Source organism: Myotis myotis, unplaced genomic scaffold, assembly GCF_014108235.1.
Source record: "Myotis myotis isolate mMyoMyo1 unplaced genomic scaffold, mMyoMyo1.p scaffold_m19_p_11, whole genome shotgun sequence".
In the NCBI taxonomy this organism is placed as follows: domain Eukaryota; kingdom Metazoa; phylum Chordata; class Mammalia; order Chiroptera; family Vespertilionidae; genus Myotis; species Myotis myotis.
The window spans coordinates 48,143,585-48,168,715 of NW_023416315.1; the positions used below are offsets into that span (position 1 = coordinate 48,143,585).

General features: G+C 41.6%; 1 protein-coding gene across 1 annotated transcript in view; it reads right to left on the reverse strand.

Moving 5' to 3' along the window:
- Positions 1 to 25,131, reverse strand: part of CNTNAP2 (contactin associated protein 2) — a 1,817,652-nt gene that overhangs the window by 270,259 nt on the left and 1,522,262 nt on the right. The window contains exon 15 of the mRNA XM_036328432.1: positions 24,809 to 24,936. Coding sequence (XP_036184325.1) covers positions 24,809 to 24,936 — 128 coding nt within the window. The remainder of the gene's footprint in view (positions 1 to 24,808; positions 24,937 to 25,131) is intronic.

The following is a 25,131-nucleotide window of genomic DNA, read 5'->3' on the forward strand; positions in this document are numbered from 1 at the left end:
TGAAAGCAATGCTTTCCTAGGGGACCACGGACCCCAGCAAAAGCACCCCTAGGATTCTATCAAAGTATAGTGGAGCAAGTTAAATCATTTGAGAGAATAATTAAATCAAAACAAAGGTCTCTTTAGTAACCAAGCAACAATACTTCTAAATTGTACTCAACTACTGAATCAGCAAAACAGCATACTCATTGGAAAATGAGAATGCTCAGTAGCTTTTTGGCTCGTTCAGCTCAGTTTCTGATAAAGTCCTCCATGGATCATACATTCCTAAAACAAGACTTAGCTTTTGGAGGAAAGATGTCTGTCAGTTGCTGCTTCATTTACTGTTTTCCCCAACTTCCCCATTTATGACATCGGCACATCTGTCTCTCTTGATGTCATTTGGCTATCCCAAAGCCCTGGAGCATCTCCCAGTCCTGGAGTGGTTGCAGGGGGAGTGAGCAGGGGAGCAGCAGGGCTTCAGTAAGACATAATGGTAGCATCTGTTGCCACAACTCCACAAGTGAGAAAGGGCATGAAGACTGGTCCCCACCGTGGCATCTGAAGGGGTGCTTCAGGAGAGCTACTGCAGAGTTTCAGGCCTGTTTGGGAAGGTGGGGTCCTTCCATAAATAAACAGAATGCATTTGTTTATAAATAGAATGTACTATAGGATAGTAGGTTATCAAGAAACTTGTAATCAGAAATATGAGGAAGAACAGAACTCAGTCCATTTAGGAACATTTTCTCAGGATGAGAAAGTAGACTTTAGCACCTTAATTTATTTTGCAACTCACATGTACTTGCTTCATAAGCTTTTTGGATTAGCTAAAGAAGAGGAGATAGATGTTCAATTAAAAAGTCTTCCCTGGGACAGGCTGACAGGTACTCCATGTTGCACTCTTTCTTCCTGTCTGAAACACTGAGAAAAAAATGAGTTCTATTTAAAAATCTAACCAAGGTTAGATATTACTTATAACCTTGTTATAAGTAATAACAAGGCTAAGAGGTTAGAACAGAATATATTTCCAGGATGAGAGATGAAGCATTCTAATTAAATTTTAAAGAACAGGGGTCAAGAAAGAGAGCCCTATTTGTTTATAACACTGTAAATGAATACCCTACTGGGTCATTTGTTGTCTTACGGGAGCATGCTATAAGAGGTTCCACATGAAAGAATAATGAAAAGCAATTGATGTAGGCTACTAAGGGACCTGCATCGAAAGGTCAAATGAACAAAGTTTCTCATCTTACCTAATAATAGACAAACATGGTAATTGACCATACCTTCGCTACACCTCCCATCGGCTAATCAGCAAGATATGCAAATTAACTGCCAACAAAGATGGCGGCCAGCAGCCACGGAGCTGGAATGAGCAGGAGGCTTGCTTGCTCCAGTGATGGAGGAAGCCAAGGTTCCCCGCCTGCCGTGGCCGGCTCTAAGCTACACTTAAAGGAACAAAGTTTTAATTATAGATGATAAATAAACCCCAGATACCTGCTTTCAGCCGGCTGTGGCCACGGAGCTAGAGCGCAGGAGGCTTTCCCTCCCACCCACCCTGGCCGGCTCTGAGCTCCACTAAGGCTACAAAGTTTCAATTATAGAAGGTAAATAAATCCCAGGGGAAAAAAAAGAAAAAAAGGAGAGGCTGGGAGCTTCTGTCGCTGGGGAGGCTTGACCAGCCTGAAAATGGCCTTCAGCCCTTCACCCAGACTGGCCAGGCACCCCAGTGGGGACCCCCCACGCTAAAGGTGGTGTGGTCAGCCTGAAAACAGCCATGAGCCCCTCACCCAGGCTGGCCAGGCACCCAAGTGGCACCCCAGTGGGGACCCCCACCCTGAAGGGCAAACCAGCCGGCCCCCACCCATGCACCAGGCCTCCATCCTATATAATAAAAGGGTAATATGCAAACTAACCCTAACAGCAGAAAGACTGGAAAGGACTGGTCACTGTGACACACACTGACCACCAGGGGGCAGATGCTCAATGCAGGAGCTGCCCCCTGGTGGTCAGTGCACTCCCACAGGGGGAGCTCTGCTCAGCCACAAGCCAGGCTGATGGCTGCCAGTACAGCAGTGGTGGTGGGAGCCTCTCCTGCCTCCTCAGCAGCACTAAGGATGTCAGACTGCAGCTTAGGCCTGCTCTCCACTGGCAAATGGACATCCCCCGAGGGCTCCTGAGCTGCCAGAGGGATGTCTGATTGCCAGCTTAGGCCCAATCCCCCGGGGAGCGGGCCTAAACCAGCAGGTGGTCATCCCCTGAGGGGTCCCAGAGGGCACAGGCCAGGCTGAGGGATACTTCCTCCCCGCCGCCCCCCCCCCCCCGCACAAATTTTTGTGCACTGGGCATCTAGTATTTTATAAAAGGTACTCATATTCATTGGAAACTTTGCACAATGCCTGCCAGAATGAACATGAAGTATTATTAGCTGTGTTCACATAATTGAGCTTCTCTTATTAATATTTTCAAGACTTAAAAGGTTATTTTTATCCTATTGTAAGCTAAGAAAAATATCAGTGGCAATAATAAGTATATAATTTATGTACAGCAATCGATAAATACCTTTTAAAAATACAAGACATAATCATATACTAGAAATTATGTTCTAGGTTAGGAATAATATTTGAAGAATTAGGACAACTTAGAATATTTGCTACAAGAGACATCTTGTCTACTTGTTAAAAGTAAGAAAAATTTGTTTATAAGCTATATACCACCAGCATTTTATGTGCTCTATTTCTAAGTTATTCTTTTTTTTTTTTAATATATTTTTATTGATTAAGATATTACATATGTGTCCTTGTCCCCACGTTACCCTCTACCCCCCACCCCCCCCACCCCCGCTCATGCCCTCACCCCCCCGTTGTCCATGTCCATTGGTTAGGCCTATATGCTTGCATATAAGTCCTTTGGTTGATCTTTCCCCCTTACCCCCACCCTCCCCTACCTTCCCTCCAAGTCCCGACAGTCCAATCAATGCCTCTCCGTCTCTGGATCAGTCCTTGTTCATCAGCTTATGTTGTTCATTATATTCCACAAATGAGTGAGATCCTGTGGTATTTATCCGCTCTCAAGTTCCATCCATGCTGTGGCAAATGGTAAGAGTTCCTTTTTCTTCTTCCTCTTCTTAAAGAATACCTTTCAGCATTTCATATAATGCTGGTTTGGTGGTGATGAACTCCTTTAGCTTTTTCTTATCCGTGAAGCTCTTTATCTGACCTTCTATTCTGAATGATAGCTTTGCTGGATAAAGTAATCTTGGTTGCAGGTTCTTGCTATTCATCACTTTGAATATTTCTTGCCACTCTCTTCTGGCCTGCATGGTTTCTGTTGAGAAATCAGCTGACAGTCGTATGGGTACTCCCTTGTAGGTAACTGACTGTCTTTCTCTTGCTGCTTTTAAGATTCTCTCTTTATCTTTTGCTCTTGGCATTTTAATTATGATGTGTCTTGGTGTGGTCCTCCTTGGATTCCTTTTGTTTGGGGTTCTCTGCGCTTCCTGGACTTGTAAGTCCATTTCTTTCACCAGGTAGGGGAAGTTTTCTGTCATTATTTCTTCAAAAAGGTTTTCAATATCTTGCCCTCTCTCTCCTTCTGGTACCCCTATAATTCTGATGTTGGTACGCTTGAAGTTGTCCCAGAGGTTCCTTACACTATCTTCATATTTTTGGAATCTCTTTTCTTTTTTCTTTTTCGGTTGGGTATTTTTTGTTTCTTTGTATTTCAAATCTTTGACTTGATTCTTGGGATCCTCTTTTCTGCTGCTGGATCTCTGTAAATTATTCTTTATTTCAGTCAGTGTATGCTTAATTTCTAGTTGGTCCTTTTTCATGTCCTCCATGGTCTCCCTATACTTATTGAGGGATTCATTAAATTTATCGGCGGTTTCCATAAAATTCTTGAAAAACCTTATAACCGTGGCCTTAAACTCTATATCCAATCGTTTGCTTTCCTCCATTTCTGCCATTTGTGACCTGTTTCTTTGTCTCCGCATTTTGGTTGCTTCCCTGTGTTGATAGAGTGGCTTTGTGTGCTAGGTGTCCTGTAGGGCCCAGTAGCTCAGCCTCCCCAGTTACCTGAGGTGGACACTCTTGGTGCACCCCCTCGTGGGCTTTGTGCACAGTCTTGTTGTAGCTATGCCTTGGTTGTTGTAGGATCACTGGGAGGAATTGACCTCCAGGGCAATTGGCAGCGAGAATCAGCTGCCCTGATGATGCTCAGCTGTGTAGCAATGCAACCCGCTGTGGGGCCTGGGCCTTCTCTTGGAAGCTCTGAGTCTATCTGGCCCGGCTGCGGTTAGGTAATTACAGGTTGCAAATGGCCGGGGCATTCATATGCAAAAGCCTCTGCCGCAGCCTGGGTGGGGTGGGGTCTCAAGGAATCAAAGGGCTGAGAAAGCAGCTATGGCGGAGCCTCAGCCCTGCCCTAAGGAGTCGCGAGTCCCAGTGTCCCGGCAACGGCTGCAAGCACCTCTGAGGGAAAGCTGCTCTCAAGCTCGCCCGCTGCCAGACAGTCCAGTATTTCCCCGTATGAGCCCTGGGTCCCCAGAGACTTCCTGGAACCGGATTTCAGAGCTGTCGGGAGCTTGTGTCTCCCTCCGGATTCAAAAAGACAGCCGCGTCCTCAGGTGCCAGACCCTTTCCGCGCGCGCGCGAGCCCCCGTACCTCTGCACGCCACCTCCGCAGCTCCTCCCGCTCGCAGTGTGCTTTTCTCTCCTTCTAGTTGTAGAATTTACACTCAGCCAGCCCTCCTGTAGCTCTGGATGATGTCCACCTTGTGTTTTTGATGCATTTATCGATTGTTGTGGGAAGCAGAAATTTCCTGGTGTTTATCTATGCCGCCATCTTAGTTTCTCCCCTAAGTTATTCTTATAATAATTTTAATATTTAATGTTATGTCTTATTAAATGAATTTTTGTAAGTTACCATAAATCTTTTCTAGAATTAGTTAATAACTTAAATTTGTAATAAATATTTCTGTTACCTTCATTCAAGAAATATGCATATAATAATCTTGACTGAGCGCAATATGCATGCCTGACACTATGTAGGCATTGGGGATTCAGAGATAAACAAGTAGTAGTTTTTGCTGCCAGGAAGCTAATTGTCTAACTATTTATCTTAACTAGTGAAACTCCTAAGAATAAAATCTCACTGTAAGGAAACGAATTAAACAAAGGGAGAGACCATTACTCACAAATTTAATAAATTATGAAGTTCAGTGAAGGACAGCAGCTAGCCATATAAACTTTTTTTATATACTAGGTTTTTATACACACTAGTCTCATGGGATTGGCAATAGTAACAACACTAGGGAAAGGTGGAATCTTTTCAATTCAATGGAATGTCTTTTGTCCCAATCACAACTTTTGATGCCCTTCCCAATTCTCCATGGTAACTCCTCCCCTAGCTCTAGCTGCTCAAAACCTCTCCTCATTAATGAAATCACACAGGAGGTAGTCCTGTACTCTCCGGGATTAAATTTAGGGTGAATAAATTTCAGTCAATATGCTAGCAAATTTTTTTCTTTAATATTACAATGAAAAAGTTTTTTTTTTTTTTAAAAAAATATGTTTTTACTGATATTTTAAAGAGAAGGGAAGGGAGAGAAGATAGAAACATCGATGGCAGAGAAACACAGATGGGCTGCCTCCTGCATGCCTCTTACTAGGGATTGAACCCGAAACCTGGGCATATGCCCTGACCCAGAATCAAATCAGTGACGTCTATGGTGCATGGGACAACGCTCAATCCATTAAGCTTTGCCAGCTGGGCAAAAACCTTTTTTATATGTTAGAGAGATTTCAGACATGAGCAAGCAGAGAGGAAGTATTAATGGTTGAAGTGCCCCGGAAGCATTTTTGTCCTGCTCATCAAGCCCAGTTCTTAGTAGTTCTGATCTCATCCCTCAGGGTGCCTGGGATGAATAAAGGTTGGCAGGTCCTTGGCACTGGACACTGTGCTCCTCTAGGCTGGTGTCCGCTGGCTCCCTTAGGAAATATAAATGGAGGTTGACCCCCTGGAGAACCCATCCTACAGCCTACTGAGCATTGTGCCCTCTGCCCTCATCTCTCATAATTTAGGATGTGCCCTATCAATGCAAAGGTTTTTCCACCTGCCTTCTCTGCTTTTCTTGTATGAGCAAAGGCAGGCCCCTGACATCTCCCCCATCTTTAATTCAAATATATCTTTTATACTTTTCCTCCACCGTGCCATATCTGTTTAAACACAAATGACTCTTCTGGTAGTATGTACTTAAATTTTTATATATGTACATGGTAACCCTCCAAATTTTAAAAATGAAATAACAGTATTGGAGCTCCCGCCATGTGTAAACCATTGTGTAAGGCTCTACAGCAGATAGAATGAAGAACAGGAGTGGTTCCTGGATTCAAACACACTTATATTGCAGTGGAGGAGCTAAAGTCAGACAGGGGAAACCAAGGTGGTGAACTTAGTATGTGGATCTGAAAATCCTGAACTGCAAAAATGATTTTTAAAATTATTTCCCCCTAAAAACATTAAAGATTTATGACAGAAGTGTGTTATTTAAATGAATCTTACTGGCTATTTTTCTAAGAGAAATGGTTAATTATCACAATAAATGGATTTTAAAAAAACACATATTTGTTTTCAAAGCTGGCATTTTTAGTCAGGGGACCTTCAAAGCATTTGACCTTCAAAGCATTTCAAGTCTCTCTGAAATGATATGCAAAATTTTAGAGGTGTATGAAAATGTGCATTTTTCTAGCAATGGAGATCATAGAAAAGGAGATTCTTGCCCTAACCGGTTTGGCTCAGTGGATAGAGCATCAGCCTGCAGACTCAAAGGTCCCAGGTTCAATTCCGGTCAAGGGCATGTACCTTAGTTGCGGGCACATCCCCACTAGGGAGTGTGCAGGAGGCAGCTAATCGATGTTTCTCTCTCATGGATGTTTCTGACTCTCTATCCCTCTCCCTTCCTCTCTGTAAAAAATCAATAAAATACATTTTTTAAAAAAGGAGATTCATATTTGAAAAACAGTTAAAGACCTATTGACATGCTTGCTCTAAATACATATGCAGTCTGTCAAACCTTTATGAAGTTCTTAATGAACATTTTGTTGTCATTTTGAAAAAGTGTATGCTTATCATCTTCCCACTGTGAAAAGACATATGCACTAGGGGGTAGATGTGGGAACTGAAGGAGAAAACATAGTTAAACTACTACAATGTAAGTATCTTGTAGGAATTTGGAGATGCTCTGCTCTTCTTATTATAATTAATGAACAGAAAGACAGCATCAAGCCATAGGGAAAGAATCTGTGAACTTAATGCTCTTTTTTTAGTAGCAAAATCATTTTTTTTTTCAAGAATAGACTTTTATGGGCATAAAATAATGTAGATTTAGTAAAAATGTACAGACATAGACAATGCCACCCATTTGGAAAACCATGAACATAAGGGTGTGAATTGATGAAGAATTAAGCTTATTTCTGAACATACTGGTAAGCTAACAGATGAACCTTACTTAAGAGCAGAACTATTAAAAAATACCAATTAAAAGAAGATCAGAGAATATTACAGAAGTATTTTGTAACTCTTCTACATGCTCTGATTAAAACACTTTATTATAAAAATTTTTCTCACAACCAGTACCTAGATGGCTTATTAGATACAGTACTTATCAAAAGAGAACAAGTCCTCATGGATTCAGACACACATTAATGTTTAGCTTTTCTACAACCCAAGTATATAAGTCTCAATTTAGCTTCACATAAATAGCACCTCCACCTCAAGGAAGGAGTCCTGACTCCTGCATGTCCAGAGGATAGTTTCTCCATTGCCTTCTATAGCTTTGGGAAGGAGGGTGCTGGGGGGAGGAGGAGGGAAAGGAGCCACCAGAAGCCACAAAAGACAAGGAGAGACCCTCCACTAGAGGCTTTGGAGGGAGTGTGGCCCAGCTGACACCTTGAATTTGGACTTCCTGTCTGCAGAACTGCGAGAGAATAAAACTGTTGTTTAAGCCACAGGGTTTGTGGTCACTTTTTGAGGCAGCTCTAGGAATCAGATACCACTATTATCTCCTCCATACGTGTGCAAGTCCTCAGCTTTCCACAGTGCTCCAGAACCCAGAGTCTGCTAGCCTGGAGCCAGGGAATCTTCTCTCAACAAACAAAAGGACTAGGTTTTGCTGGCCCGAGTCTGGCACAGCCTTATAAACCTGTAAAGGCTAAGAGGATGGGCTCTGGAGCCAGTCTGCCTGGGTTCGATTCCAGTTCTGTTATTTATAATGTGACTCGAAGCGAATCACTGAGTCTCTCTAGGTCTCTGTTTTCCCATCTGTACAATAGAGATAATAATATTACCTTCTTCATAGAATCCTTGTGAGGATTATGTGAGTTAATCTTTGAAATGTCTAAATCCGTGGTCGGCAAACTGCGGCTCATGAGCCACATGTGGCTCTTTGGCCCCTTGAGTGTGGCTCTTCCTAAGCCTTAGGAGTACCCTAATTAAGTTAATAACAATGTACCTACCTATATAGTTTAAGTTTAAAAAATGTGGCTCTCAAAAGAAATTTCAATCGTTGTACTGTTGATATTTGGCTCTGTTGACCAATGAGTTTGCCGACCACTGGTCTAAATTATACCTGACACTTGGTATACTGTCCATAACTGATATCTATGATCATTACTACAATATTATTATTGTGTGATAACTGCTATCATTCCTGGGTTTCACCACAAAGGCCTCCTCATGTTGGCAGGATACAAGTTGAGCTGTGCTCATGCACTGAAGAGCACCAGTAAATGAGCAAGGTTTTCCTGTGAAGAGAACTTGCTGCTCTGCAGGGTGGAGACTGCATTCAATGAGACCATCTTTAACTCTGTCCTTGCAACAGTTCTCAGCTGTCCCTGATGTAATGAGCACAGCCTGCCCTCAGAGCTAAAGGCCACCTGAAGTGTGTCTGTTTTTTCTGATCAGGTGGTGAGTCACTATTTTAGGTTTCCAGGGCTGTGATAACCAAGTACCACAAACTGGGTGCTAAGAACAGCAGAAATGTATATTCTCACAGCTCTGGAGGCTGGAGTCTGCCTCCAGACTGTCAGAAGGGAGGTTCTAAGGTTCTGAGGGAAAATCTGTTGCACACCTGTCTTAGATTCTGATGGCTGCCCGCAAGTGCTCACATGCCTGAGCTTGTGACAGGGCAGCTCCTGTCTCTCCCTCCATGGCCACATGACCTTCTTCCCTGCCTGTGTCTGTGTCTCCATTTTCTTATAAGGATACCAGTCATATAGGACTAGAAACGCGAACATCTGCAAACAAACATCTGCAAAGCTGTTTCCAAATAACATCACACAACATATATATTTTGTTAGTCCTCACTTGAGAATATTTTTTCCATTGACGTTTTAGAGAGAGTGTAAGGGAGGAAAGGAGGAAGAGAGAGAGAGATACACACATTGAGGTGAGAGACACACATTGGTTGCCCCCTGAACACGCCCTGACCAGGGTCAGGCAACCCAGGTATGTGCTCTTGACCAGGAATCGAACCTGTGGGCCGATGCACTAACCACTGGGAAACACAGCAGGCCAGTGCTCAACCTATCTTTTTGGGGGACATAATTCAACCCACAACTGTCACCACATCTAAATGAAGCAAAACAGAAAATCCAGCAACAACTCACCAATAATTTCACAGATTTGTTAAAAATATTATCTTTTCTGGAGAGTTTTCACACAACTAAGAAATGCTTGTTTAAAATTAGTAGCTTTAAAAAGTCTTCCAAGGAGAGATTTCTATGATGAGACTCCGACAATGAGTTTTAAATGCGTGTTTATGTTATATCATCATTGGATACAGACCTATGGTTACCCCTTCACTAAATTATCTCATTTTCTTTATTAGGTTTATCCCTTTTATTTTTTAAAATATATAGAGGGGAAAGATAAACTGTATGAGCACAGATCTTTGAAGATACAGACAGAGTTCAATATGTTAATTAAATTAAAGATTCTAAAGATTGCTTCTCCCTCCTATTTCTGTTTCACACATGCCTGCTGCCCACAGAATATATTCAGCTGTTGGCCTAGCACTCACAGAATTTTCTGGTCAGGCCTCATTTTCTCATTTAAGTATGTATCCAAATGCTTACTATGTGTCATGTACATATTTTTTACAGAAACATTTGCTTCTACCAGTTTGGCCTAATTATTTTCTTATAATTTCAGCTCAAGCTTTCTCCCCACTGCCTTCTACTCATCCTCTCTACCCTTCCTTCACGTTCCTGCTTAAGGCAATGGCTGCACCTTCTGCTTTTACCTTCATGTGCTTCCATCCCTCAATCTTATTCTTAACTAGGTTATCAATTTATAAATTGCAAAAACCGTCAGTCATGCCTCTGTGACTGCAGCCTGTCACCGTGTCTTGTATACAGCTAGTGCTCAAAATATATTTACCATCGATCATTAACTCTTTGGTTCACCTCAGATTACAATTCATTATTTCTGAAGGAGTGTAATTTGCCAGGAAAAATAATGATTGCATTTAGTAATCTGCATCTAAGCTTAGTTCATATTAGTCTTACCAAACTGAGGGGCTTACAGAAGTTTTATTCTTTTTGTATAATATTCAGAACTACTGTTATTGAGAACTTAGTGCCCTTGTTGCTGTTTTTAAGCTCTTTAAATATATTTGTCTCATTTTATTGCTATAGTAACCTTTTGTACTAAGCATAATTATCTCTATTTTACAGATGAGGAAATTGAAGCTTAGTGAAATTAATTTTTCCAATGTCATACTTGCTGGTAAATGGAGAACAGGAGCCTAGGTCTGCCTGCCCCCAATTGTTGTGTTCTTAGCCAGAGTTTCCATAATTCTCCCATCATACAAATCTTGTAGACAACTTAAAAACAGAGTCTTAGCCTCCACTCTAGAGATTCTGAATCAACATCTCTGGGGGAGGAGGCTGGGAATGTGAATTTTGACAAGCACCCTAGGGGATTTCTATGATCAAACAAATTTAGGAAACACTCAGCAACATGATATGTCTTACCAATACTCATAAGAAGTCCCTGTGCTGAATGCTTTGCCATATATAGTTTGATTGTCATCACATAAATGGTCCTTGAGATTCAAACCTACAAGAGAAACAATGCTCACAGACCCAGTTCCCTCCGGCCTGCACACCACAAAGATACCCAGGGTCTAGGGTTGACCTTGCACTTGCCAGGGCCTCAGAAACATGGGTGTGTGACTTCTGATGCCTTAGAACAGCGGTTCTCAACCTGTGGGTCGCAACCCCTTGAGGGTCGCCTAAGACCATTGGAAAACACGTATATAATTACATATTGTTTTTGTGATTAATCACTATGCTTTAATTATGTTCAATTTGTAACAATGAAAATACAACCTGCATATCAGATATTTACATTATGATTCATAACAGTAGCAAAATTACAGTTATGAAGTAGCAACGAAAATAATTTTATGGTTGGGGGTCACCACAACATGAGGAACTGTATTAAAGGGCCGCGGCATTAGGAAGGTTGAGAACCACTGCCTTAGAAGGACCCACCCTTGGTTTAATGCTCTACTGTACCCAGTTTGAAGTTCTTTATACTTTCATTAACCAGGGGTCCTGAATTTTCATTTTGTACCAGGCTTTGCACAGTATGTAACCGGCCCTGCTCAGGAACTTGCCACAGCAGAAACTCCAGCCCATGAGATACAAGAGGAGAACCAGAGGAGAAACTTGGGGTGGTTTTGCTATGCCGGAGAAGTGCTGCTTGGTGTCCATGGGTGGAGAAAAAAGGGGAGGAAAGAGTTAACGTAGCAGACCTGACTGCTTATCCTGGAGAGGCCCATTTTTGAGGCTGGCCAGGGCCTGGCATTGGGAAACTCGGAATCTAGCAAGGTAAATGGAATAACTAGTAAGAGTGCCTCACTGTACCTATACTGTTGGTACACACATGCGATTTGTGCTTTTCTTCTGGGAGTCTGGAATTTGGGTGGTGCTACTCTAGAATGACAACCAATGAAACAACAGCGGAATGCAGAGTTCTGGCTCCTCGGTGCTCTGCTTCTTCCCCAGAGGAGAGGTGCTAGCAGAGAGGGACGGGTCTGTCTTAAGTTCTTTGTGGCTTTTTGGGTGAAAAAACATGAAAAGATTCTGAAAACACCAGCACAAAAGGCCACATTCTCAAATTTATTTTTGGACTCTCTTACTACATATATATAGACTTGTTCTGAATTGAGGATTAGTTCATCATCAATGTTTCGAAGGGGAAGTGGAATTTGCCACTCTAAAATATGCCTTACTTATTTGGGCTGATTATTTTTAAGAAATAGCAGAAGTTACTCTTTTGTACGAGACCCAGATACACTGAGTGACTTGTCAAAATGGTATACATGTTTTTAAACTTTAATTTATTTTTCTCCTGCTAATCTGTCCCATGACAATTTGGTTATTAGTCTGGCCAGAAGGCCTTATTGGGCAGAGGAAATTATCCCTCCCCAACAGTGGCGTTAAGTAAGCCAGAAGAGTTAAAATAGTTTAGGAGTTTTCTCAGAAATAGAAAGTCCTAAGAATTGATGTTTCAAACTGAGACACTTTTGTTGGTTTTCCTTATTGTATCAAACAAACTGGTAATTCACTGATTTGTAGAGTCATAAGTCTGGGTTTAACACTGCCCACTAAAATATAACCGTTTTCAGATGTGAGATGGCCACCTAAGGCCCAGGATGGGATCAATAGCTCATTCTCTTTACTCAGCCCCCAAGAGTAGCTGTAAAGTTTTCTTCATTACAGATGCTACCCTGAACTATGGTCTTATTTCCTACAGATGTTCAAGACCCAAGCAACTTCTTATTGCTGTCATCAGCATAAGCCAGAAAAATTGTCAGTTCTCTAGGCAAAGAAATACCCAAACTTAATTCTGGTACATCAAACTATCATTATACTTAAACAATAATACATGTACTTTTCTATGTATATATTTATGAATAAAAACATGTAAGTCAAGAAATAAAATAAATCAGAGTATCTTCTTAGATCTAATTCTTGGGTCATGTTTTCTTTTCACAAATTCAAGGTTATTTAATAAAAGTTTATTTATTTTTAAATAAAAAAGTGCTAACTTTTTGCTTTCTGGTGTTTCGTTTTGTGTGTGTGTGTTTTTTTTTTTTGTATGGAGAAAATGAGGCACCCACCTGGTTTGGCTCAGTGGATAGAGCTTTGGCCTGTGGACTGAAGAGTTCCAGGTTCAATTCCGGTCAAGGGCACATGCTGGGGTTGCAGGTTCGATCCTCAGCAATAGGCATGCAGGAGGCAGCCGATCAGTGATTCTCTCTCATCATTGATGTTTCTAATGTTTCTATCTATCTCTCTCCCTCTCCCTTCCTCTCTGAAATCAATAAAAATATACTTTTAAAAAAATGAGGCAGTCAGGGCTAACTTAGTATCTTTGGTCAAACCATAAGAGTAAACCAAGTACCCAATGAAAAGGAGGTTATCTCACAGTGATCTTAACTTTTTGAGTCAGTTACATATCATCTTCGGCATGACAATGGGAAAGAAAACCAGAGTGGAATATTTGAGACATACGTCTGGTCACCAGTGTGGTGAAAACCGAAACATTTCGGTTAAGTAACAGACCGGATTATAAATTCAAGTCCTAATTTGCCTCCTACTCAGTATAATTGAATTAAATTCTGAAGGTCTAAATACCTTCAGATTGGGATAATCTACTAGAATTGAATTAAGGGACACTGAGAGCATCAGGCATAGAAATCACAGAGATTGAGCCATTCCATTATCTGAAGCTTGAGTATGTCAAGAAAAACTCTGAACAGAAGAGGAACACATAGACTCTTAATGAGCAAAGGCTCTCTCCTTCAAAAGACCAAGCTATCCTTGCTGAGTTTGATTTTTCTATCCATACTTAAGGATTGAGAGATTCTTGATTAAATACTGGCCTAGCAACTGGCATTTCCCCCCTAATAGGCAGCTTGAAGCTATTCATTTACTTTAAGACTACTGACTCTTAGATTGGTTTAAAGATAAAATATAAGAATAGGAGAAGGGAGTCCCCCCACCTTAAAAGCATTTTTGTCTTTCCATCTAGCTCCAAGGAGCAGTTTCCCGTGCCAAAGGGTGGATACAAATTCAAATGCACTGCTTTCCATGCACACACCTGGTGAGTCTTGAATTAGGATTTGTTTTCATGGTAGTAACACAAATCTTACATAACATTTGCAATAGTTTAGTACAATTTGTTTTTCATCTGAATGACTGTAGTAAAAGTGCCACTGTCAGAAAACCTCAAGAAGAAGCTATCTTTAAAGTTTTCTCCTACAAAGTTCCTGTGTTTCCAAGGCCTGCATGTAGTTAGGATTGTGAAAAGAAGGTTTATGAAAAGCCAAGTAGGTATCATAAAATAGGTGAACTGGAACACGGTTTTAATTATGCCAGAGTGAGGCCATTTACAGCTCACAACTCAGCACCCTAACAATAGGTTTGAAGTACTGACTAATTGTAATTTTGTCAGTAATGACCTTGAGCCATGGCTAAACAGAATGTGCATCTGTCTGCTTGGATCTCTGAAGGGCCAGGGAGGGGGTTAATGTAATTTAGATTAAACAATGAATTCTATAAATTTAATACTTTGCATCTTAATTTAGAAATGCCAGAGAAAATATAAAACCTCAGAAAAAGAGGTCTTTTTTGAATCCGTAATATGAAGATAATCATCGGATTCAAGGGATTTGCAAGGTATAAAGGACTAAAAGTTTTCATTTGATTCAGATGACTAAATGTGCAAAAACTTTGAGGTTAAAAATAGTTGTGCATATAAATCAAGTGATGGCTCCTTTCTTGGATTCTGATAGCAATTATTGTCTGTGCAAGTTTTCTGCAATTTATCATGAAGAGCCTTGTGGTACTGCCCCCATTGTTAGTCTGAAATGCTTATTTAAGTCTTTTGTGGTTATTTAACCATTCTTATTCAATTAATGAACTCACATTTGAGTGTCTCAGTGTGGCACGCCCTGCTCTTGGAACTAGGATTACTTGAGTTCCCATTTACTGCTGAGGGGTGAGGGCAAAAATAATGCAAACCAATAAAAAAACAGGTTGTTGTGTAATATATCATTTATCTGGTCTTTGTCCCAAGTTTCTGGGATGGAGCTTCTAGAGTCGACCCTGGAAATTTCCTGAATGATAGGAGTGTTTTTGTTATTCACGGTGGGTCCCTAAATCCCACACCTAAATTCATACTAATGAGGTGACTTCTGGTGGACTCCTAGCTACTCCCAAGTAGGGGGCTGGCCCTGCCAGAAAAACCAACCATGGATTAGAAGGTTGGGGCTTTGAACCTCCAGACATCAGCCTGATCTCCAAGGAGGAGAAAGAAGAAAGGATAGAGATTGAATTCAATCACAGGGTCAATGATTTATTCAATCATGGCTAATAATAAAACCCCAATAAAAGCCCTGGACACTAAAGCTCCGGTGAGCTTCTCCGGTTAGTGACACCCATTGACATGCTGGGAGGGTGACATGGAAACTCCGTGTCTTCACCCTTTGCCTCTTTGCATTCATCTAGTCCTGATTTGCATCCTTTAAAACTTTAATCTTAAATATAACGTTTTCCTGAGCTGGATGGGTCATTCTAGTGAACTATTGATCCTGAAGAGATAACGGGAACTTGCAAATTTGTACCACTGGATCAGAGAAGCAGGCGGCCTAGGGACCCCTGCCCCGCTCAAACTTGTGGACTGTGTCTAAGGTGAAGACAGTCTTATTAGGGACTGTGAAATCTGTGCTGACTCTGGGCAGTCAATGTCACCATTGCAGAGATAATTTCAGCTAGCCAGAAGTTCTTTGAAGAAAGTAAAAAGAGCAGTGGTCAGGCATGGGTGGCTATGTTAGCTAAGTGGGCAAGGAAGGCTTCTTAGAAGAATTAACATTGAAGCGGACACCTGAAGCCCAGGTGAGGCTCAAGGGAGAAAGTTCCAGGCAGAAGAAACCACAAGCAAAAGTTCATAAGGTGGCAACAACAGCATGTTGGAGACATGAGACCCGTGGGGGTGGGGCTGGGCTGAAAAAGCTAGCGATGACTGGTGGGTGGGAAAGATCATATGCAGTCTTATAGCATGTGGTAAGGAGTTTGCATTTTCAGCATATGGGAAGCTATTGGACGGTTATAAGTCAAAAGTGCTGTATTCTCATTGATAGTTTTGAAGTCACTTTGGATACTAGGTGGAAAACAATTAAAATGGTGAACATGAAGTTTAGTCTGAAGTCGTTATGCCTTAATTGCCACCTTTCCTGAGGCTTCCTAAGGGCAGCAAATGTAGTTTGTGCTTATTTATAGTCACACGGGGCCTCAGATCAATGTTGAGCATACACAGAGAAGGTACCATACACCGTCCATCTAGACTGAAATATAAGTATGCACGGAGAAAGAATGCACACAGTTTGAATCCTGCTGTTTGGGGATTTTTACATTTGTTTTTATTTGTGTGTTGATAGTTGATTTCACCTGGGGCAACTCTTTCCTACCTAAGCATAGTTTCTCCTGGTCTCAGTGATACAAGAGAGACTGCATTTGTCTGTGAAAAGTTACAGCAATTATGCCACCAATGTAACTGTCTCTGACCACAGTCTTGCAGTCATGTTGGTGATTATAACTGCATGTGTCTGTCACCTCGCCTTCATCCATTAGCATACTCTGAACTGCAAACTTGTATCACTCCTTGGCTTTATGTAATTTCCCTGCTCTGCTCTTAGGAGCATCAGAACCAAACCTGAATTCTGAAAATCCGTGTTTTTTTTTTTTTCCCAGGAAGCTTAATAATCTACTTGTATCTTACAGTAGCTTTTATACACAAAAAAGGTAAATCGGGGGCTTGTTCTGACAGCTTGTTATAGGCCAGTGATGGTGAACCTATGACACGCGTGTCAGAGGTGACACACGAACTCATTTTTTTGGTTGATTTTTCTTTGTTAAATGGCATTTAAATATATAAAATAAATATCAAAAAATATAAGTCTTTGTTTTACTATGGTTGCAAATATCACAAAATTTCTATATGTGACACGGCACCAGAGTTAAGTTAGGGTTTTTCAAAATGCTGACACGCCGAGCTCAAAAGGTTCGCCATCACTGTTATAGGCTATGGTTATGCAGGTGGACTTGAGGGAGCAGGAGCGGGGGTTAGATCCAGCCTGAAGTCCGCTCCCCAGGCTGACAAAACTAATAGGTCTGCAGAGAAGGGAGTTCATATTCTAAGCATTCTCAGGTTCCCTATGTTCTGGGAAATCATGGCCAAGTGGACAGTCAATGCAGTACAATTTTCTACACCTGCTGTATCTGTCATGCTGCGGCGTTATTATCAATGCTCAGAATCATGACCTGAGGACACACAATTTTACCAATTCAGCAATCTTTTGTTTAAATTGAGATTTGACTTCATTTGTAAGTATAACAGCTGCATACAACTGACAGAGCGCTGACCATGTGTAAGGGATGTGGGAAATCAGTCTTTACAAGAACAAACTCAGTGATATAGTTATGATTATTCTCCTTTGCAGCTGAGGGAAGGTTGTGGGTGGAAGAGGAAGCCCAGAGAGCTTAAAGAACTTGTCCAAAGGCATGTGGTTAGCGAGGGGGTTTGGGTTTTGGACCCAGGTGAGTGTAACTCCAAAGCCTAAGCAGTTCACTATGCTGCTCTCTAACTTTGCCCCTCAACTGTGGCCCACTGGCTTGCAGCAGCAGTGGCAGCATCTAAGACCTGGCCTGGACTTCCTTCTGCACTCTATGGAGGCCCCCAGGTAATCTCCTACTCCACTTGGTTGGCATTTTCTCTTTTAAGAAGGTGGAAACTGATCCAGGATGGGGGCCATGTCCCGGTTTTCTCTGTGAAGGCTGGTAGGTTGAATTAGATTCCTGGTTAGAATCTGTTTCACCCAGTATTCCTCTCGGTTCCAAGTGTGCTCCACACCAGGAACTCTTAGAACCAACAGAACAAGCCCCACTCTCTTTTGCAAAGAATTCCGAGCAATCCCTTGGAAAATTCAGTGAGAAACCCAATTATGGGGATTCAATTTACAGAAGAAAGTCCCTCCTGTATCTGGGATCCTGTCACTTCTGCAGAGTGCCAAGTTCAGGGAAGGGTCAGGCACCCAGGAAGGGAACAAAGAGGAGGCAAGGCTCACTCAGCCAGACAGATGTCCTCTGAGGGATGCGATGGTTCCTCTGCATGCAGGTGAGGAAGTCAGTCACACGCACACAAATGCCAGATCTATGGTAAGAGAGAAGCACCTTTTCCCTCTAAACTGTAACTAATTTTACTTCCCATTTCCACAGTGAATTTTCAGCCAGAGTTGCATGGCCAAGTTATCCAAAAGAGCGGATTCTTCCTGGGAGTTGTCCATTTGTCCTAATTGTCTAAAGGCACTCTGGGCCCTAGCCGGTTTGGCTCAGTGGATAGAGTGTCGGCCTGGGGACTGAGGAGTCCCAGGTTCGATTCCAGTCAAGGGCATGTACCTTGCTTGCGGGCACATCCCCAGTAGGGGGTGTGCAGGAGGCAGCTGATTGATGCTTCTCTCTCATCGATGTTTCTGACTCTCTATCCCTCTCCCTTCCTCTCTGTAAAAAATCAATAAAATATACTAAAAAAATAAAATAAATAAATAAAAAATAAAGGCACTCTGGGGCCTGGGAGACCAAAGCGAAGGCTCCATCCTCTCACCTCTGCTGCCTTTGAGATTGCAACTGCCCTCAGATGTGCCCAGAGGCTCCATCCTTTAATGGAAATCAGCCTAGATTTTGATCCTGAAAATTTCACTATTTCTGCTTATTCTCAAAGCTATTCCTGCTTTTCAGTCAGTAGTAGCCCACGGCAATAGCAGCAGACACTGGGACATTAAGAAAAAAATAGCAGTTAATGGTTTCTACACATCATCCTATTTTTTTCCTGTCTTCCACTATCAACCAGTAAAAAGTGTCTATAGGTATAAGTAAAAACAAAACAAAATAGACACACACAAAAACAGAAGCCACCAACTTTCTGCCATTGGCCCCTCATCATATAGTTGCAGGCTTTCTATCAGGGTTTCCAGATGGTCGCTCTCACTGTGGGGTTAGATGAAGACCTCATTACTGCATTGCTCAGCTGTTGATAGGCAGGGACCCAGGTCAGAGTTCCAGGTCAAATCTCCCACTTTAGGTCTCAACATTCATTTGGCCACTAAAGATGAGGCTCATATGAACTCTCTCTCCATGTGCTCTGCCATAAACCATCTGGGAGATCCTGCCTGGTCACTTAGCCTGCACAGACCCAAGTTCCCTGCCTGTGAAGTGAGAAGTTTGAACTGCTTGATCTCTATGGCTTTAGGACATTGTGATTCTCTGTTCTTGCTTTTAGCTATACTTGAGGCAAGTAGGCACAGCTACATTTTGTGGGAAGGAATGGGGAAAGGAAAAGAAATTATTACTGAGGATGATGAAATTTTATCCATTCCAGGACTGGCTCTGCAACCACACAGGCCTTCTGGCCCCACCTCTGAAACTGTTGGGCAAACCACCTAGTAATCCTGTTTCTACTTCTGCATTGGTACACTCAAGTCAAAGAGGTCACCGCATGCAGCTGTACATAAAGTCCTGGGCCCTTTCCCTTTTGACAAGCCAACTATCTGCCCTTCTCTGGAGCCCAGGGAATGTCCTCTTCTCCACAATCAAAATCATTCCTGAGCCCAGGTGGGTGGCTGCCCCTCTATCCTTATCCCGTCCTTGCTGGCCGCACTGAGTGGGCTTCACACAGATGCTCTTGGGAAGACGGTGTGGCCTCTGTGTGCCGCTGGGTACATCCTCTGGAGGAGGACAGTCATTTGCAGCCCTCTGGGAATGTCTTCTCTGTGTAGTAATGCTGTGTGGATACAATCATGGCCTGTCTTTCTTGGTAAGGGAACTGCTTGTTATGGTCCTGGTTTGTAAAGTCTTGCAGTAAAGACAACATGGCCTTTAGCACAGGGGTCCTCAAACTACGGCCTGCGGGCCAATTGCAAATACAAATATTGTATTTGTTCCAGTTTTGGTTTTTTACTTCAAAATAAGATATGTGCTGTGTGCATAGGAATTTGTTCATAGTTTTTTTTTTAATCTATAGTCCGGCCCTCCAACGGTCTGAGGGACAGTGAACTGGCCCCCTGTTTAAAAAGTTTGAGGACCCCTGCCCTAGCACCTAAGATTATATTCCCAAAGAACCAGTGTCCACTTTCATTTGGATAAAACGCCATTCCATCTCTACTTTTTTATGCCTGGCTTTGCCTCTGCTGAAGGTTCCTGAACTGAATGTGTTATCTGCCTCACTTTCTCTCTGGGCCTCTCAGCGTCAGCCCGGCAGCTCTAAGAGACTGAATTGGCATCGAAACCTCCAGCATGGCTCACATGCTCTGCCTTCTGCCTGGGCAGCCAGGGCAGGTTGCTGGCAGGGACTCAGAAATCCTTGAGTAACACATTTTTCCTGATTTATTTCTACCCAGGTGTATGGCAAACACATGCTTTCATAGTGAACTTGCTCCTAACTAATTGCTTCAAGTTCCTGTATCCCTACAGGAGATATGGGAAATCTTTACCTCATATGGCTAAGAATTATCTAGCAAATACTTTGCTTCTATAATTAATTATACACACCATATATAGTCTGAATAACCAAAACCCAAAATGTGTCTTTTGTGAACTAATTCCATAAAAGTTGAGTCACCCCTTCCAAGAATGATTATATATTTAAATTTGAAAATAGTTTCTACTCTATCAGTGATTTTGAACCTCTAAATAGTTCTTTTGTTTTTTCTAGGTGTGGACACGTGATTTAAGAGGGGATTTGTAATTTTACTGCATTTTTTTTTTTTTATCATAGTTAACCATCCATCAGCAGTCACACTTTTAGCTTCATTTAGAATGGAGGTTTCCATTTGAAAGTATTTGAAAAAGAAAAGGGCATTTCACAGCACTATGTAGGAAATGCAGCAGACTTGAGTGGAACTCAATGATTTTCTTTAGCATTTTGATTATATAGGCCTACGAGTTCAGATGAATCAAAGTAAAAATGAAAGTCAGCAGGCATGATGAAATGAACCGAAACCACCGAAATGCTTGGTCGGAGCCCACAAAAATTGTTTCATTCTCTGAGACTGGGGGATAGTACCGGGACCGAATTCAAGAGACAGCTTCAGGGGCTGTCATCACTCAACAGCTCAAACAGAGAGAGACATTTTTCAATAGTGGATTTAGGTTTTTAAACTGCAGCTTTGCATAGACTTCAGTAAATGACAGTAAGCTAATTTCCACAAACAACAGATAAATGCAATACACCACTTTTTAAATGATAAAAACTGGACTTTATTCCCCACAACATTCATGCTGTATAGATAAATGGACGTGAGTGGGTGTGAGGGGTGCTGGCATAAAACCCAAGTGACATTTTTTTAAACCAACCTGATCAGCAATTGACTCCTGGAAGACAGTGGAATCAGGGAAACAACCCTGCCCCGTGTGGAGAGAGCTGCTTATGCTCTCTGCAGTCATTCCTCCTGGAGCCTTCTGGAGGCTGCACGGGTGTGGAGAAATTTGTTGTGTAAATGACATTTTAAAAGAAATACTTTGTTCATTTGTAAACAGAGAGGCTAATATTTACCTTATGCACCTCAGGGGTGGATGCTGTCTATCCAAGGAAACCATACATTTGTAAATACTGGAAAATGCTATGATATGGAGCACCCATCATTAGTGTATCCATGTTAGAGCATCTGTAAAGTGAAGGTGGGCATTAAAACTGCTAACTGCTACTTGGCAATTCAGGTATGAGGTATTACATTCTCAGCTGTCTGCAGAAAAGGAAGTCTCTCTCTCTCTCTCTTCTCTCTCTCTCTCTCTCTCTCTCTCGTTCTCTCTCTCAGACACAAAAGTATTTTACTAATTACAATTAAATATTGGCTGTGCTTTTATTTTCACAGAGTATCAGGTAAAGCACAGATCAAATCTCTGAAGCTGAGCACTATGAGAATACTGAAACGGTGTAGTGTCGATGAATCAGATAGCTCTTTGTCTTATCAACTGTCCTCAAAATGCCTATAAGAACAAAAGCCTTGGGAACGAAATGCAAATGTACTGCCCATCATACTTTAGCTGTCCTCTCTTTCTAAATATAAAGTCTACCTGAAATATACTGGTTATCACTTCTTTCTTGAGTATCAATTGCAATAATTTTACATTGCAAAATCTAATACTAAATCATAAAACATTTTGTGTTTTCCAATATTTTTTCATGTATATTTCTTAAAATGTGGTTTGAACTTCTTTCTCTTTTCTTTTTAGCAGAAAAGTTTTTAAATTTTATTTTTTATTAATTTCTTTTAACACTCAATATTATTTTGTACCAGTTTTAGGTGTATGGCATAGTGGTTAGGCAATCATATACTTTACAAAATGTTCCCCCTGGAATTTCCAGTACCCACCTGGTACCATACATGTAAAGTACTATACTGTGACTATTTTGTAACTACCAATCTGTACTTCTCAATCCCGTCACCTTTTTCACCCAGTCCTCCAACTGCCCTACCCTGACAGCATGGATGGACCTAGAAGATATGATGCTAAGTGAAATAAATGAGTCAGAGAAAGACAAACACTGCGTAGTTACCACTTATATGTGGAATCGAGGGAACAATATAAATAAACAAACAAAACAGAAACAGACTCATAGATATAATGAACTTCTTTTTCTTATCCCCCAGAGTACCTAGTAAAGTACTAGAAAGACAGCAGACACATAATAAATTATTCCTGAGGACTGATTTAATTGATTAAGAGAAAACAAGCTACTCAACTGGTAATATACTCCCACATATACTATTTAACGTAGCTATCACCTACACTTTAAGAACGGTAACAAAAGTTTGCAGAAGTGGGTTTTTTATAACTATACTGGGTTAATCAATTACTGAATGGAAACCCTTTCCTAATTCAAAGCTAACTTCAGAATTAGAACTGATAAATGTGAAATATTTTACCTATATATAAATGAGTAATTGTGACATAAAGAAAATTATTTTCATTAGATAATATGTAAGAACCTGCCTGTTTTATTTATTATTATTATTTTTTATTATTGATTTTAGAGAGAGAGGAAGGGAAAGAGGGAGGGTGGGAGAGATTGGGGGGGGGGAAGAGAGAGAGAGAGAGAGAGACAGAGAGAGAGAGAGAGAGACGAGAAACAATGAATCATTTGCCTCTCACATGCCCTGCCCAGAGATTGAAGCTACAACCTAGTCATGTGCCCTGACTGGGAATTGAACCTTGACCTTTCAGTGCACAGAATGATGCTCTAACCAAATGAGCCAGATGGGCCAGGGCTGAGAGTGAAACTATACTCCATCTCTCAAAATTTCTGTTTAAAAATGCACATTTATTATTATTTTATGTCAATACTTTTTCTTAAACAGTTGAAACTAAATTCCTTATTGCACAGTTCTACTAAACCAGACTAGACAAATGAAATATTGTTGCTTAATAAATGCATGGTAAAGCTCTTTTGACCAGTCCCCATTTTATATGTAGTTCTTTCATTTTCTCCAGGTAAGAAGAGAAAAATCAGTTCCAACGCTCTCTCTCTTTTGTATCAGGAACACTGCCTTGTTTAATTGCTGACAGCCTTGATTTACTAAGTAGTAAACAGTTAACATGAATCATTACATTCCTTAGGACACCACTCTGAGTGGCCGCAATAGTTTATTGCATCGAGTAGGTCTGATTCTCCCTTGATTTATGGACGTGGTGATAATATTCCATCTCACAGAATGCTTTGCTAGGAGGGATCCAGATGCAAGCACTGAAATCTTTATGGCCACCCCAGGAAGAGCTGGGACGCAGGTGGTATTTTCATTGCCACAGCCAAGCAAATGGGGAGTTTGCCTGAAGTGTCCTGGCAAGTCAGTTATTCAGGAAACAGACCTAGGTCTCGTGATTCCTCACACACAATCACAAACACATAGAACTCCCAGGGGACAGACAAGAAGAGGGGGAAATGACATGCAGGATGCTCCTTGCAGAATCCTCATAGCAAAATGTCACCCTTTTCCTCTGATAGCACGTGAAGCACACTGAAGGGTAAAAGACAACATAAAATCCTAATGGTGCCTTAATTAGGTGGGATCATCATTCTAACTCCCAGCCTCCCACAGTCGAAGCCAGCAGCCCCCAATTCCTCTCTGTGGTGCCAAATCCGGAAAGCTAGACATAGTGACAGAAAACATCTTTGGCTTACAAGGGACTATCAAGCTTTGATGATGATGAAATCTGATAGCAATAATGTCAAGCTTTACATGACCATAATCCAAGTTTACAGTGATACATGAAACCATAATGCTACTATTTATATCACCATCAACCCAGTTTATGGTGCTATCAATAGTCCTGCTAATGGCATTAACAGCAGCACTCAGTGGAATCACAGCTGTTGAGTGCTGCTTTTATGCTATTAGCATCATTGCTATTTACATATCACCATAAACTTAGGTAGGCAAAGTTGTTAGAGATGAATGTACAAGGAAGATGGATATCCACATTTTATGCCCTGATCTAGGCTCCTTGGACTGAAGACTTTATGCTGTCTCCTCTTCTATGTGTTACGTTCTATCTAGCTCTTCACTGGACTGTTTGCATTGTCGGATGTTTCTGTAGGAGTGAGAGAAGAGCAGTCTGTTTTCTGCCATGCTCTGATTTTTTGAGAAACACTATATAAAATTGCCATGAAAGTGAAAGCCCCAGCTGCTGGGCAAACTTACTGTCTCCTTGGCAGCGCAGGGGGCCCACACTCAGTTTTGCTTCTGAGCCTGGCCGGTTGGTGTCTCCAACCACCACCTGGTTCACCGGCAGGTGATCTTTGTAGGATAAGAAACCAGCATCCTTCCTCCTGAATCAGATGGAAAGAGAAAAGCATCAGGAGGCTGAGTCAGAAACATGTATTTTCTGATCATCGCATAGGCTGTCTAATAATTGACCACATTCCGATAAATGTTCAGAAGTTCACCAAGTAGAACCACAGTAAGAGAGTGGTTTTCTCTCTTCCATCTGGTGATGTCGCAGTGCATTGCTCAGAAGCAACTGT